Raw genomic sequence first — 16,019 nt, forward strand, 5'->3', positions numbered from 1 at the left:
ACCACCATCACCAGCAGCACCATCGCCAGCACCATCACCAGCAGCACCATCGCCAGCACCATCACCAGCAGCACCATCACCAGCAGCAACAGCACCACCATCACCAGCAGCACCATCGCCAGCACCATCACCAGCAGCACCATCGCCATCACCACCACCACCAGCACCATCACCAGCAGCAACAGCACCACCATCACCAGCAGCAGCAGCACCACCATCACCAGCAGCACCATCGCCAGCACCATCACCAGCAGCACCATCGCCAGCACCATCACCAGCAGCACCACCAAAACCATCACCACCAACAGCACCACCATCACCAGCAGCACCACCATCACCAGCACTAGCAGCACCATCACCAGCAGCACCACCAGTACCAGCACCATGACCAGCACCACCATCACCAGCAGCACCACCACCAGCAGCACCACCATCACCAGCACCACCATCACCAGCAGCACCACCAACACCAGCACTAGCAGCACCATCACCAGCAGCACCACCAAAACCAGCACTAGCAGCACCATCACCAGCAGCACCACCAGTACCAGCACCACCACCAGCACCACCATCACCAGCAGCACCACCACCAGCAGCACCACCAAAACCAGCACCAGCAGCACCATCACCAGCAGCACCACCAGTACCAGCACCACCACCAGCACCACCATCACCAGCAGCACCACCACCAGCAGCACCACCAAAACCAGCACCATCACCACCACCAGCACCACCATCACCAGCAGCACCATCACCACCAGCAGCACCACCACCACCAGCAGCACCACCATCACCAGCAGCACCACCATCACCAGCAGCACCAGCAGCACCACCACCACCAGCAGCACCACCATCACCAGCAGCACCACCATCACCAGCAGCACCAGCAGCACCATCACCAGCAGCACCAGCAGCACCATCACCAGCAGCACCAGCAGCACCATCACCAGCAGCACCAGCAGCACCATCACCAGCAGCACCATCACCAGCAGCAACAGCACCACCATCACCAGCAGCACCAGCAGCAGCAGCACCACCATCACCAGCAGCACCAGCAGCACCATCACCAGCAGCACCATCACCAGCAGCAGCAGCACCACCATCACCAGCAGCACCAGCAGCAGCAGCACCACCATCACCAGCAGCACCATCGCCAGCACCATCACCAGCAGCACCACCAAAACCATCACCACCAACAGCACCACCATCACCAGCAGCACCACCATCACCAGCACTAGCAGCACCATCACCAGCAGCACCACCAGTACCAGCACCACCACCAGCACCACCATCACCAGCAGGACCACCACCAGCAGCACCACCAGCACCATCACCACCAACAGCACCACCACCACCAGCAGCACCACCAAAACCATCACCACCAACAGCACCACCATCACCAGCAGCACCACCATCACCAGCACTAGCAGCACCATCACCAGCAGCACCACCAGTACCAGCACCATCACCAGCACCACCATCACCAGCAGCACCACCACCAGCACCACCATCACCAGCAGCACCATCACCAGCACCACCACCACCATCACCATCACCAGCAGCACCACCAGTACCAGCACCACCACCAGCACCACCATCACCAGCACCACCATCACCAGCAGCACCATCACCAGCAGCACCACCACCAGCAGCACCACCAAAACCAGCACCATCACCAGCACCACCATCACCAGCAGCACCACCACCAGCACCACCATCACCAGCAGCACCATCACCAGCACCACCACCACCAGCACCATCACCACCATCACCAGCAGCACCACCAGTACCAGCACCACCACCAGCACCACCATCACCAGCACCACCATCACCAGCAGCACCATCACCAGCAGCACCACCACCAGCAGCACCACCAAAACCAGCACCATCACCAGCACCACCATCACCAGCAGCACCACCATCACCACCAGCACCACCATCACCAGCACCACCACCACCAGCACCATCACCACCATCACCAGCAGCACCACCAGTACCAGCACCACCACCAGCACCACCATCACCAGCACCACCATCACCAGCAGCACCATCACCAGCAGCACCACCACCAGCAGCACCACCAAAACCAGCACCATCACCAGCACCACCATCACCAGCAGCACCACCATCACCACCAGCACCACCATCACCAGCACCACCATCACCAGCAGCACCACCAAAACCAGCACCATCACCAGCACCACCATCACCACCAGCACCACCATCACCAGCAGCACCACCATCACCAGCAGCACCATCACCACCAGCACCACCATCACCACCAGCACCACCATCACCAGCAGCATCACCATCACCAGCACCACCATCACCAGCAGCACCACCATCACCAGCACCACCATCACCAGCAGCACCACCATCACCAGCAGCACCATCACCACCAGCACCACCATCACCACCAGCACCACCATCACCAGCACCACCATCACCAGCAGCACCACCAAAACCAGCACCACCATCACCAGCAGCACCATCACCACCAGCACCACCATCACCAGCAGCACCACCATCACCAGCAGCACCATCACCACCAGCACCACCATCACCACCAGCACCACCATCACCAGCAGCACCACCATCACCAGCACCACCATCACCAGCAGCACCACCATCACCAGCACCACCATCACCACCAGCACCACCATCACCAGCACCACCATCACCAGCACCACCATCACCAGCAGCACCACCATCACCAGCACCACCATCACCAGCAGCACCACCATCACCAGCACCACCATCACCAGCAGCACCACCATCACCAGCAGCACCATCACCACCAGCACCACCATCACCACCAGCACCACCATCACCAGCACCACCATCACCAGCAGCACCACCAAAACCAGCACCATCACCAGCACCACCATCACCACCAGCACCACCATCACCAGCAGCACCACCATCACCAGCAGCACCATCACCACCAGCACCACCATCACCACCAGCACCACCATCACCAGCAGCACCACCATCACCAGCACCACCATCACCAGCAGCACCACCATCACCAGCACCACCATCACCACCAGCACCACCATCACCAGCACCACCATCACCAGCACCACCATCACCAGCAGCACCACCATCACCAGCACCACCACCACCAGCACCATCACCACCATCACCATCACCAGCAGCACCACCAGTACCAGCACCACCACCACCATCACCAGCACCACCATCACCAGCAGCACCATCACCAGCAGCACCACCAGTACCAGCACCACCACCAGCACCACCATCACCAGCACCACCAGTACCAGCACCACCACCACCAGCACCACCAGCACCATCACCAGCAGCACCACCATCACCAGCAGCACCACCAAAACCAGTACCATCACCACCACCAGCAGCAGCAGCACCACCAGTACCATCACCACCAGCAGCAGCACCACCAGAACCACCAGAATCTGACCATGGTCACACAGTTCATGGTGGTCTGTCTTCATGATGGTCTGTGTTGATGGTGGTCTGTGTTGATGGTGGTCTGTCTTCATGGTGGTCTGTGTTGATGGTGGTCTGTCTTCATGGTGGTCTGTGTTCATGGTGGTCTGTGTTCATGGTGGTCTGTGTTCATGGTGGTCTGTCTTCATGGTGGTCTGTGTTCATGGTGGTCTGTCTTCATGGTGGTCTGTGTTGATGGTGGTCTGTGTTCATGGTGGTCTGTGTTCATGGTGGTCTGTGTTGATGGTGGTCTGTGTTCATGGTGGTCTGTGTTGATGGTGGTCTGTCTTCATGGTGGTCTGTGTTCATGGTGGTCTGTGTTCATGGTGGTCTGTGTTGATGGTGGTCTGTCTTCATGGTGGTCTGTGTTCATGGTGGTCTGTGTTCATGGTGGTCTGTGTTCATGGTGGTCTGTGTTGATGGTGGTCTGTGTTGATGGTGGTCTGTGTTCATGGTGGTCTGTGTTGATGGTGGTCTGTGTTGATGGTGGTCTGTGTTCATGGTGGTCTGTGTTGATGGTGGTCTGTGTTCATGGTGGTCTGTCTTCATGGTGGTCTGTGTTGATGGTGGTCTGTGTTCATGGTGGTCTGTGTTGATGGTGGTCTGTCTTCATGGTGGTCTGTGTTCATGGTGGTCTGTCTTCATGGTGGTCTGTGTTCATGTTGGTCTGTGTTGATGGTGGTCTGTGTTCATGGTGGTCTGTGTTGATGGTGGTCTGTGTTGATGGTGGTCTGTGTTCATGGTGGTCTGTGTTGATGGTGGTCTGTGTTGATGGTGGTCTGTGTTCATGGTGGTCTGTCTTCATGGTGGTCTGTGTTGATCGTGGTCTGTGTTGATGGTGGTCTGTTTTGATGGTGGTCTGTCTTCATGGTGGTCTGTGTTCATGGTGGTCTGTCTTCATGGTGGTCTGTGTTCATGGTGGTCTGTCTTCATGGTGGTCTGTGTTGATGGTGGTCTGTGTTCATGGTGGTCTGTGTTCATGGTGGTCTGTCTTCATGGTGGTCTGTGTTCATTGTGGTCTGTCTTCATGGTGGTCTGTGTTCATGGTGGTCTGTGTTGATGGTGGTCTGTGTTCATGGTGGTCTGTCTTCATGGTGGTCTGTGTTGATGGTGGTCTGTGTTGATGGTGGTCTGTCTTCATGGTGGTCTGTGTTCATGGTGGTCTGTGTTCATGGTGGTCTGTCTTCATGGTGGTCTGTGTTCATGGTGGTCTGTGTTGATGGTGGTCTGTGTTCATGGTGGTCTGTCTTCATGGTGGTCTGTGTTGATGGTGGTCTGTGTTGATGGTGGTCTGTGTTGATGGTGGTCTGTCTTCATGGTGGTCTGTGTTCATGGTGGTCTGTCTTCATGGTGGTCTGTGTTGATGGTGGTCTGTGTTGATGGTGGTCTGTGTTCATGGTGGTCTGTCTTCATGGTGGTCTGTCTTCATGGTGGTCTGTGTTCATGGTGGTCTGTGTTGATGGTGGTCTGTGTTCATGGTGGTCTGTGTTGATGGTGGTCTGTGTTCATGGTGGTCTGTCTTCATGGTGGTCTGTGTTCATGGTGGTCTGTCTTCATGGTGGTCTGTGTTCATGGTGGTCTGTCTTCATGGTGGTCTGTGTTGATGGTGGTCTGTGTTCATGGTGGTCTGTGTTCATGGTGGTCTGTGTTGATGGTGGTCTGTGTTCATGGTGGTCTGTCTTCATGGTGGTCTGTGTTGATGGTGGTCTGTGTTGATGGTGGTCTGTCTTCATGGTGGTCTGTGTTCATGGTGGTCTGTGTTCATGGTGGTCTGTCTTCATGGTGGTCTGTGTTCATGGTGGTCTGTGTTGATGGTGGTCTGTGTTCATGGTGGTCTGTCTTCATGGTGGTCTGTGTTGATGGTGGTCTGTGTTGATGGTGGTCTGTGTTGATGGTGGTCTGTCTTCATGGTGGTCTGTGTTCATGGTGGTCTGTCTTCATGGTGGTCTGTGTTGATGGTGGTCTGTGTTGATGGTGGTCTGTGTTCATGGTGGTCTGTCTTCATGGTGGTCTGTCTTCATGGTGGTCTGTGTTCATGGTGGTCTGTGTTGATGGTGGTCTGTGTTCATGGTGGTCTGTGTTGATGGTGGTCTGTGTTCACGGTGGTCTGTCTTCATGGTGGTCTGTGTTCATGGTGGTCTGTCTTCATGGTGGTCTGTGTTCATGGTGGTCTGTCTTCATGGTGGTCTGTGTTGATGGTGGTCTGTGTTCATGGCGGTCTGTGTTCATGGTGGTCTGTGTTGATGGTGGTCTGTCTTCATGGTGGTCTGTGTTCATGGTGGTCTGTCTTCATGGTGGTCTGTGTTCATGGTGGTCTGTGTTCATGGTGGTCTGTCTTCATGGTGGTCTGTCTTCATGGTGGTCTGTGTTGATGGTGGTCTGTGTTGATGGTGGTCTGTGTTCATGGTGGTCTGTCTTCATGGTGGTCTGTCTTCATGGTGGTCTGTGTTCATGGTGGTCTGTGTTGATGGTGGTCTGTGTTCATGGTGGTCTGTGTTGATGGTGGTCTGTGTTCATGGTGGTCTGTCTTCATGGTGGTCTGTCTTCATGGTGGTCTGTGTTCATGGTGGTCTGTCTTCATGGTGGTCTGTGTTGATGGTGGTCTGTGTTCATGGTGGTCTGTGTTCATGGTGGTCTGTGTTGATGGTGGTCTGTGTTCATGGTGGTCTGTCTTCATGGTGGTCTGTGTTGATGGTGGTCTGTGTTGATGGTGGTCTGTGTTGATGGTGGTCTGTCTTCATGGTGGTCTGTGTTCATGGTGGTCTGTGTTCATGGTGGTCTGTCTTCATGGTGGTCTGTGTTCATGGTGGTCTGTGTTGATGGTGGTCTGTGTTCATGGTGGTCTGTCTTCATGGTGGTCTGTGTTGATGGTGGTCTGTCTTCATGGTGGTCTGTGTTGATGGTGGTCTGTCTTCATGGTGGTCTGTCTTCATGGTGGTCTGTCTTCATGGTGGTCTGTGTTCATGGTGGTCTGTGTTGATGGTGGTCTGTGTTCATGGTGGTCTGTGTTGATGGTGGTCTGTGTTCATGGTGGTCTGTCTTCATGGTGGTCTGTGTTCATGGTGGTCTGTCTTCATGGTGGTCTGTGTTCATGGTGGTCTGTCTTCATGGTGGTCTGTCTTCATGGTGGTCTGTGTTCATGGTGGTCTGTGTTCATGGTGGTCTGTCTTCATGGTGGTCTGTCTTCATGGTGGTCTGTGTTGATGGTGGTCTGTCTTCATGGTGGTCTGTCTTCATGGTGGTCTGTGTTCATGGTGGTCTGTCTTCATGGTGGTCTGTGTTCATGGTGGTCTGTCTTCATGGTGGTCTGTGTTCATGGTGGTCTGTCTTCATGGTGGTCTGTCTTCATGGTGGTCTGTGTTCATGGTGGTCTGTCTTCATGGTGGTCTGTCTTCATGGTGGTCTGTGTTCATGGTGGTCTGTGTTCATGGTGGTCTGTCTTCATGGTGGTCTGTCTTCATGGTGGTCTGTGTTCATGGTGGTCTGTCTTCATGGTGGTCTGTGTTCATGGTGGTCTGTCTTCATGGTGGTCTGTCTTCATGGTGGTCTGTGTTCATGGTGGTCTGTCTTCATGGTGGTCTGTCTTCATGGTGGTCTGTGTTCATGGTGGTCTGTGTTCATGGTGGTCTGTCTTCATGGTGGTCTGTGTTCATGGTGGTCTGTGTTCATGGTGGTCTGTCTTCATGGTGGTCTGTCTTCATGGTGGTCTGTGTTGATGGTGGTCTGTGTTCATGGTGGTCTGTGTTCATGGTGGTCTGTGTTGATGGTGGTCTGTCTTCATGGTGGTCTGTGTTCATGGTGGTCTGTGTTCATGGTGGTCTGTCTTCATGGTGGTCTGTGTTCATGGTGGTCTGTGTTCATGGTGGTCTGTCTTCATGGTGGTCTGTCTTCATGGTGGTCTGTGTTGATGGTGGTCTGTGTTGATGGTGGTCTGTGTTCATGGTGGTCTGTCTTCATGGTGGTCTGTGTTCATGGTGGTCTGTCTTCATGGTGGTCTGTGTTCATGGTGGTCTGTCTTCATGGTGGTCTGTGTTGATGGTGGTCTGTGTTCATGGTGGTCTGTGTTCATGGTGGTCTGTGTTGATGGTGGTCTGTCTTCATGGTGGTCTGTGTTCATGGTGGTCTGTGTTCATGGTGGTCTGTCTTCATGGTGGTCTGTGTTCATGGTGGTCTGTGTTCATGGTGGTCTGTCTTCATGGTGGTCTGTCTTCATGGTGGTCTGTCTTCATGGTGGTCTGTGTTCATGGTGGTCTGTCTTCATGGTGGTCTGTGTTCATGGTGGTCTGTGTTCATGGTGGTCTGTGTTCATGGTGGTCTGTCTTCATGGTGGTCTGTCTTCATGGTGGTCTGTGTTGATGGTGGTCTGTGTTCATGGTGGTCTGTCTTCATGGTGGTCTGTGTTCATGGTGGTCTGTGTTCATGGTGGTCTGTGTTCATGGTGGTCTGTCTTCATGGTGGTCTGTGTTCATGGTGGTCTGTGTTGATGGTGGTCTGTGTTCATGGTGGTCTGTGTTCATGGTGGTCTGTGTTCATGGTGGTCTGTGTTGAGGGAGCAGCCGCTTCTATGCTAATAACCGCTGGAGATTAGCACCTTTAGTGATGGGATGGAAATAAGACTTTATTGGTTAAATTCACTGCAGATCAAAGAACAGCCTCACTTTAAACCCAGGTCAGGCAGAGGCTGGGCTGGGTCCAAACCAGAACCCAGGCAGGGGGGGTCCCAGCAGACCGGACTGAAGGTCAGTCAGCAGCTCAGTTTCAGACTGTTCTCCCAGGTTATTATTTAGGTTGGATTTTTTTGGAGGATTGCTGTCAGTCTGGAAATGGAGGCTAGATTCAGACCTGATGGGAAAGATTTCCACCAACAAACTGAGTACAGAGAGAAGAGGTAGGCAGACCCCCCACCCCCCGGATCCAGCCATGTCTGGATCAGTGCAGGTCTGCAGTATGGAGGACCTGACCTCTGCTTTCTATTTCTGCCTGCATGCCACAAACGCTGTTCTCTTATCTCTGTGTGTGACAGCAGCAAGCGGCCGGAGCTCCTTATCGTTTCGTCCGTTACTCTCTTGGTTGAAGTGCTTAAACAAACAACCATCTAAGGGTAAAGCCGGCGCCGTGTCCCAGAATGCAGCAGGCTTTATTTAAGCCGCTGTAGGGTTAATAGGAGGCTGATCTGAGCTCCGTCAGAGGACAGAGGTAGACCTCATGGCATCGCTGATGACTTCCAGTCAGAGATCTTCTTCATCGTATCGCTCCTCATCACGTTATAGCGCCTCCAGCTCCTATCGATCCGATGGATCCCAGGACGGATCCTCCCATTCTCTTTTTGAGCCTTTTATCGACTCTGCCAAATGCTCTGGTCTGTTTGGAGAGGGGGGCCCCGGGGGGCCCGACAGTCTGCCCCACTTCAGCACACTCAGCAGGCCGTCCTCTGGACCTCCAGGTGAGGAAACAATCTGCTGGTTTAGTCCTTTAGAGAACATAGAGGAGAAGCCGATTCATCTGGATTAATTCACAGAGAATTAAATATTTATAGGGAGATGATTCAACAACTCAGTGACCGGAGAGGAGATTTATCTTTGATTTGTTTAATATGAGCAACATGTGGCTCGTTTTATTCATTTATTTTTAGAGTATATGAAGAACTAATAAAATAACTTTCAGATTAGACATAAATAGATTCATTGATTCCACAGGGAATGACTTCAGGGTTAGGATTAGGATTCACTGGATGATAACAGCCTACTGGGCCTAGTGGTAAAATCTGAAGCCGTTCTATGGGACTGATAGCCACTAATAACGACCATTTATTGGGATGAAAACATCTGGAACAGCTGCAAACAGACACGGATTTACTGTGGAGAATAAGAACCAAACTGAGGAGGAACCCATGAGACGATGAACAGGTCCTATAGATCGGAACATTTTCACCTGCTGCCAGATGATTTCACCTAAATACAAACATTTATCCACCACTGTTCAAGAAAAAATCCCGTAATATTAGAAACATCAGGCTATTAGTTTTACTGATACAGTAGCGGCCATTCAAAACCACCCTTCCCAGTCAAGGACCAGCCGAATGGCGGCTCACTTCCCTCCAACTTCCAGCCACTGGCCTTCTGCTATTGTTTCACTCTGACTCCACCCCTTCACTGAATTACAGCGTCTGACCAGCAGATGGCGCTTCTCTTTAGATCCTAATGTCTAAAAAATCATGACAGAATATTTTAGTACAAAGATTGATGTTTAAAAAGGAATTATAGGGGACCATCCAAGGACCACCCAAGGACCAGCCAATGACCAGCCAAGGACCAGCCAAGGGCCATCCAAGGACCATCCAAGGGCCAGCCAAGGACCAGCCAAGGGCCATCCAAGGACCATCCAAGGACCATCCAAGGGCCAGCCAAGGACCAGCCAAGGGCCATCCAAGGACCATCCAAGGGCCAGCCAAGGACCAATCAAGGACCAGCCAAGGACCAGCCAAGGACCAGCCAAGGGCCATCCAAGGGCCAGCCAAGGACCAGCCAAGGGCCATCCAAGGACCATCCAAGGGCCAGCCAAGGACCAATCAAGGACCAGCCAAGGACCATCCAAGGACCAGCCAAGGACCAGCCAAGGACCAGCCAAGGACCAGCCAAGGGCCATCCAAGGACCATCCAAGGACCAACCAAGGACCAGCCAAGGACCAACCAAGGACCAGCCAAGGGCCAGCCAAGGACCGGCCAAGGGCCAGCCAAAGACCAGCCAAGGACCAGTCAAGGGCCATCCAAGGACCAGCCAAGGACCATCCAAGGACCAGTCAAGGACCAGCCAAGGACCAGCCAAGGGCCAGCCAAGGACCAGTCAAGGACCAGCCAAGGACCAGGCAATAACCATCCAAGGACCAGCCAAGGGCCATCCAAGGACCGGCCAAGGGCCATCCAAGGACCACCCAAGGGCCATCCAATGACCAGCCAAGGGCCAGCCAAGGACCAGCCAAGGACCAGTCAAGGGCCATCCTAGGACCACCCAAGGGCCATCCAATGACCAGCCAAGGGCCAGCCAAGGACCATCCAAGGACCAGTCAAGGACCAGCCAAGGACCAGTCAAGGACCAGCCAAGGGCCATCCAAGGACCACCCAAGGGCCATCCAATGACCAGCCAAGGGCCAGCCAAGGACCATCCAAGGACCAGTCAAGGACCAGCCAAGGACCAGCCAAGGACCAGTCAAGGACCAGGCAATAACCATCCAAGGACCAGCCAAGGGCCATCCAAGGACCAGCCAAGGGCCATCCAAGGACCACCCAAGGGCCATCCAATGACCAGCCAAGGGCCAGCCAAGGACCAGCCAAGGGCCATCCAAGGACCACCCAAGGGCCATCCAATGACCAGCCAAGGGCCAGCCAAGGACCAGCCAAGGACCAGCCAAGGGCCATCCAAGGGCCAGCCAAGGACCAGCCAAGGGCCATCCAAGGACCAGCCAAGGACCAGCCAAGGACCAGTCAAGGACCAGCCAAGGACCAGTCAAGGACCAGTCAAGGACCAGCCAAGGACCAGCCAAGGACCAGTCAAGGACCAGCCAAGGACCAGTCAAGGACCAGCCAAGGACCAGCCAAGGACCAGGCAATAACCAGCCAAGGACCAGCCAAGGACCAGCCAAGGGCCATCCAAGGACCACCCAAGGGCCATCCAATGACCATCCAAGGGCCAGCCAAGGACCAGCCAAGGGCCAGCCAAGGACCAACCAAGGACCAGCCAAGGGCCATCCAAGGACCACCCAAGGGCCATCCCATGACCATCCAAGGGCCAGCCAAGGGCCAGCCAAGGACCAGCCAAGGGCCAGCCAAGGACCAACCAAGGACCAGCCAAGGGCCATCCAAGGACCACCCAAGGGCCATCCAATGACCATCCAAGGGCCAGCCAAGGACCAGCCAAGGACCAGCCAAGGGCCAGCCAAGGACCAGCCAAGGGCCAGCCAAGGACCAACCAAGGACCAGCCAAGGGCCATCCAAGGACCACCCAAGGGCCATCCAATGACCATCCAAGGACCAGCCAAGGGCCAGCCAAGGACCATCCAAGGACCAGCCAAGGGCCAGCCAAGGGCCATCCAATGACCATCCAAGGACCAGCCAAGGGCCAGCCAATGACCATCCAAGGACCAGCCAAGGGCCAGCCAAGGGCCAGCCAAGGACCAGCCAAGGGCCAGCCAAGGGCCATCCAATGACCATCCAAGGACCAGCCAAGGGCCATCCAATGACCATCCAAGGACCAGCCAAGGGCCATCCAATGACCATCCAATGACCATCCAAGGACCAGCCAAGGGCCAGCCAAGGACCAGCCAAGGGCCAGCCAAGGGCCATCCAATGACCATCCAAGGACCAGCCAAGGGCCATCCAATGACCATCCAATGACCATCCAAGGACCAGCCAAGGGCCAGCCAAGGACCAACCAAGGACCAGCCAAGGGCCATCCAAGGACCACCCAAGGGCCATCCAATGACCATCCAAGGGCCAGCCAAGGACCAGCCAAGGGCCAGCCAAGGACCAGCCAAGGGCCAGCCAATGACCATCCAAGGACCACCCAAGGGCCATCCAATGACCATCCAAGGACCACCCAAGGGCCATCCAATGACCATCCAAGGACCATCCAAGGACCACCCAAGGGCCATCCAATGACCATCCAAGGACCACCCAAGGGCCATCCAATGACCATCCAAGGACCACCCAAGGGCCATCCAATGACCATCCAATGACCATCCAATGACCATCCAAGGACCAGCCAAGGACCAGTGGGGACATTTTGAATGGCTACTGCTGTATGATTTCAAACAAAATGACATTCTCCACATCTAGAATAAACATTCTGGATTTCTAGAAATTAATTTCAGATCTGCATATTCCTAATATAACTGGTCAGCATTTGTATTATTTTAATTATGAAAAAATGTTTTTCAGATTTCATAATTACATTTTCAGTCCAGCTGATAAATGTCAGAACGGCCACTTAACATGTGGAAACATTTCTAGATATATAAAACTTCATTCTTACTGGTGTAGTTTTTTTCTTTTTTTTACTTTCTAAATTTCAGTTTGTGCAACAAAAATGTTATTTATTAAATATATTATTATAGTTGTTTCTAGGAGTGTGACTTTGATCAGCAAGAATCTTATTTTAGTGATCTGCAAATGGAACAACAGAGAAGAGAGTGCTTTGAATAAATGTAAAAACGGCCTGCCATAGACCACTTCATATAAACTCATTAACTCGAGCAACAATCTTCTCCTTCGTCTCCTTTGCAGCTGTTTCTCTGTCTTTTAAACACATTCTCTGTTTTATTTTCATTTCTGCATTAAATCTCTACTTCCAGTGGGGTGAAACGGGCACTTCCTGTTGTCTGTTGTCATGGCGACTCGTGGCATTGATAATGATAATGGCTTTTCAAACTTGTTACGTACGTGTTAAACTCTGAGTGGACCTGGTCAGAGTTGATTGATCTACTTGATAGCAGCTTATATGAAACCGAACCCTCAGAGTTCCTGACTTTAGGCTAGATCAATTTAGAGCTCAGGATTTAAACCTGAGTTTGTTAAACCTGCTTCGTGAAACGGACCCTGGTTTCCTAATGGCTTATTGGAGAGTTAGGCTCAGACTAAACCGATGGGTTTAGGGGTTTTCTTTGGGTCGTTGTGTCAATGATTCTGATTGAAGTAAAAACCTTCTGTTGATTTTGTGTTTGAACAGTTTTTAGTAGAAATTAAACCAGTTCTAAAGGACGTTGCTAAAGTTGATATAAATATTGACCAAAGTTTAGTTTTCTTGCTGAAAGATTTGCTCTGTTATAAAACCTGCTAAAATATATTTATAAAACACGCTAATGCTAATGCTATCTGTGTAAAAGTTCTATTCACAGATCTAACAGTCGTTATCTGCAAAGCTCTGCTTATTCTGTGTTATATAGCTCTGTGTTAACCTCAGGAGGCTCTGCTTGTCCTGTAGGTGGCGCTGTAACGAGCTGGTGCAGCGGGGCAGGAAGCGGGTCAGGTTGCCTCGCTGACTCCTACTGCATGACGGCCGACCTCCGCCAGTTTGAGCCTCACGACGTGGTGGTGATGGCCTACGGCCACCATGTGGTCGTCAGCGCACAGAGGGTCAGTATGTCACTTCCTGTAGAAAAAAAAACTCTGATTGCTGCAGGCTTATTGTCCATCAGCCATGGCTGCGGGGGCCGCACTGAGGTCATCCTTATGTCCAATGAGGGACATGAGGTTTAGGGCGGAGGCTCCTCCTCCTCTGCTGATGTTCTGCTCTCCTCCTTCAGGTTCTGGATGATGGGAGCGTCGGTAACACCTTCACCCGTAAAACCTCCTTCCCAGAGGACATGGACCCCTTGTCTCTCAGTGGGACCCTGAACCCAGAGGGGACCCTGAGGGTCACCGTATGCCGGACCACCGAGGCCCTGGGGCCTGCCTGTCACAGCAAGGCTGACCTCTGACCCCTCCTCTTTGGGACATAGATAGCAGTTATCTAGATGTGTGCTGACTTTTTCATCAAGTTTGTAAAAATATAAAAAAAATTTCCAGAAATTCATGGTTTCTGTTTTCTGCTGAGTTCATCTGAAACTTTAAACAGGAATAAACTGAACCTGAAGATCTATAGAGCAGCTGATGGTTCAGCTTCCAGTTATACTCCTGGGGAGGAGGTGCTGACTAAACACTGGAGGAGCAGTTCAGAGGAGTGTGGTCCTCAAACATCTGCTGAAGATGAAGCTCTGAATAAAGGAACATTTTTGGAATGTCTGGATTCTGATTTTCCTGAATTTATCAAACTTTTTTTTTTCTCAAACAAGGTTAGATGATTAAAGGAAAAGTCGCTCATATTCAGAATCCAAACTTCTGAAAGTTCTTTAAATCTGAAATGATTCCATCCTGTTCAATAAATGATCAGTGTTTTTAATTCAGAGTAATTTTCATGTGAATGTGCTTTACTGGAGGCATCCATGTTTGTCAAAGAACACTACTGCCACCTACTGGTTAGTGACGTCACGGTGCGGTATCGGCTGTTGATCAAGTCCCAGTGCTGTATCTGGTGTTTGTCACAACGCGCTATTATCCAAGTCATCTTGAAAACATTCTTCTTCCAAATGTTGGCTACATATTACGGGTTTTTTCTCTGGCCAGAAGTTCGATGGCAAATCCTCCCTCTTCAAGTTGGCGATCCAACGACCAACCCGTCCGTGGAGGATCAGGAATCAGAAAGGTGGAATAACTCTTTTTTTCCACTTTTACCCGATGTATTCCAGCATCCAGCTGCCATGCACGTGGGCATTGTCAGTTTCACTATAGCTCTGGTGAATTTCAATGGTGAAGTCCTCTGGAAATCTTCAATAATTGTTGTTGATTGCAGATGTGTCTAGTAGTTCCCATTGATTTAGCTTGGAAAGCGGGGAGAATGGCGCTAGGCTTACCGCACCGTGACGTCACTGCTGGAAGATGGCAGGAGGGAGGGGCTACTATATTTGGGCAAAAATGGCCGCTCCCAGACTCAGTGATCACAACGGAAATTATTGTTTTTATTTTTTACTGATTAACACTAAATAATTAAATCAATTAGTATTAGTTTTAGGGATTAATAATGATCAATCGATTATTCCTGCTGACTTTGTTTCATCTCAGGAACAAAAACATCGTCTGTTACATAAAGACGCCCTGAAATGAAATACGTTTAGTGAGACGTGACGAAGTGCAGCCAAACTGTTTTAATCCCAGATGGAGATGAAATGTTTCTGGAGATCATGGACCGTTCTCCATCCAGCTGCTGGAGGCAGGAAGCATCTCCTGCAGAGGTCTGTCTGCAGCTGACCTGGATCAGCCTCTGACTGAAGACGCTGTTGGTGTTTAACAGTTTGATGAAGATCACTGTGGTCCATCATCTCCTTCAGGTAATGAAGAATCGGTCTTTGTGAAATCAAAGACCTGCTGAGAACATCCCATCCACCTTTAGATGAAGGTTAGACGTCCAGAACCGGGCAGGAGGAGGTCCAGTTCCTCCCTGCTTCAGCAGCCCGCCCTCCTGACCACCATATTGAGCTCATCAGGCTGTTTCAGCAGCGCTTATAGATCTTTAGAGTCCAGATGCTGTCCTCTACAGCACAGCCACGGAATTTCATGTTGGTTTATATGTAGATGGATGGATAGCAGGAGGACACAGCGGCTGCAGAACCATCTGATCTGCTCCTCCTGCTCCTCCTGCTCCACCGTCGCTCCTCTTTAATCCATGGATGCAGTGAAAACCGCTGAGGATGAATTTACAGACTTGCTGAGAGGAAACCTTCTCAGCAGGAAGACCTCCTGTGGTCCCTGCAGGTCAGTTAGCTTCTTATCAGTCTAAACCCAAACCCCCACTGAGCAGAACCGAGACAGGTAGTCTTTCAGCTTTCTGTGTTGGATTATTCATTTAATCCGTCATCCTCCTCCTTCTCTCCAACTATTTTACATTCATAGTAATGAAATAAATCAACCTTCTCATTCTGAGTCGAGTCTTTGGATCGTTTACTGAATCTGATGGAAAACTGG

At 51.9% G+C, this 16,019-nt stretch overlaps 1 protein-coding gene across 1 annotated transcript; it reads left to right on the forward strand.

Annotated features, from left to right (window-relative positions):
- Positions 1–8,576: 8,576 nt before the first annotated feature.
- On the forward strand, positions 8,577–14,028 carry LOC119775218 (heat shock protein beta-7-like). The gene is made up of 3 exons (XM_038273117.1): positions 8,577–8,911; positions 13,444–13,595; positions 13,766–14,028. Exons 1-3 carry the CDS (start codon positions 8,674–8,676, stop codon positions 13,937–13,939), a joined length of 564 nt encoding a protein of 187 aa, XP_038129045.1. The 5' UTR covers positions 8,577–8,673; the 3' UTR covers positions 13,940–14,028.
- The last annotated feature ends 1,991 nt before the right edge of the window (positions 14,029–16,019 follow it).

The sequence above is a fragment of the Cyprinodon tularosa genome, unplaced genomic scaffold (assembly GCF_016077235.1).
Source record: "Cyprinodon tularosa strain WSP-4 unplaced genomic scaffold, ASM1607723v1 ctg859, whole genome shotgun sequence".
NCBI classification, from domain to species: domain Eukaryota; kingdom Metazoa; phylum Chordata; class Actinopteri; order Cyprinodontiformes; family Cyprinodontidae; genus Cyprinodon; species Cyprinodon tularosa.

Coding starts and splice junctions, on each gene's coding strand:
- LOC119775218 (XM_038273117.1), top strand. CDS start 8,674: ATGGCATCGCTGATGACTTCCAGTCAGAGATCTTCTTCATCGTATCGC. Junction 8,912..13,443: donor GCCGTCCTCTGGACCTCCAG/GTGAGGAAACAA, acceptor CTTGTCCTGTAG/GTGGCGCTGTAACGAGCTGG. Junction 13,596..13,765: donor TGGTCGTCAGCGCACAGAGG/GTCAGTATGTCA, acceptor CTCCTCCTTCAG/GTTCTGGATGATGGGAGCGT.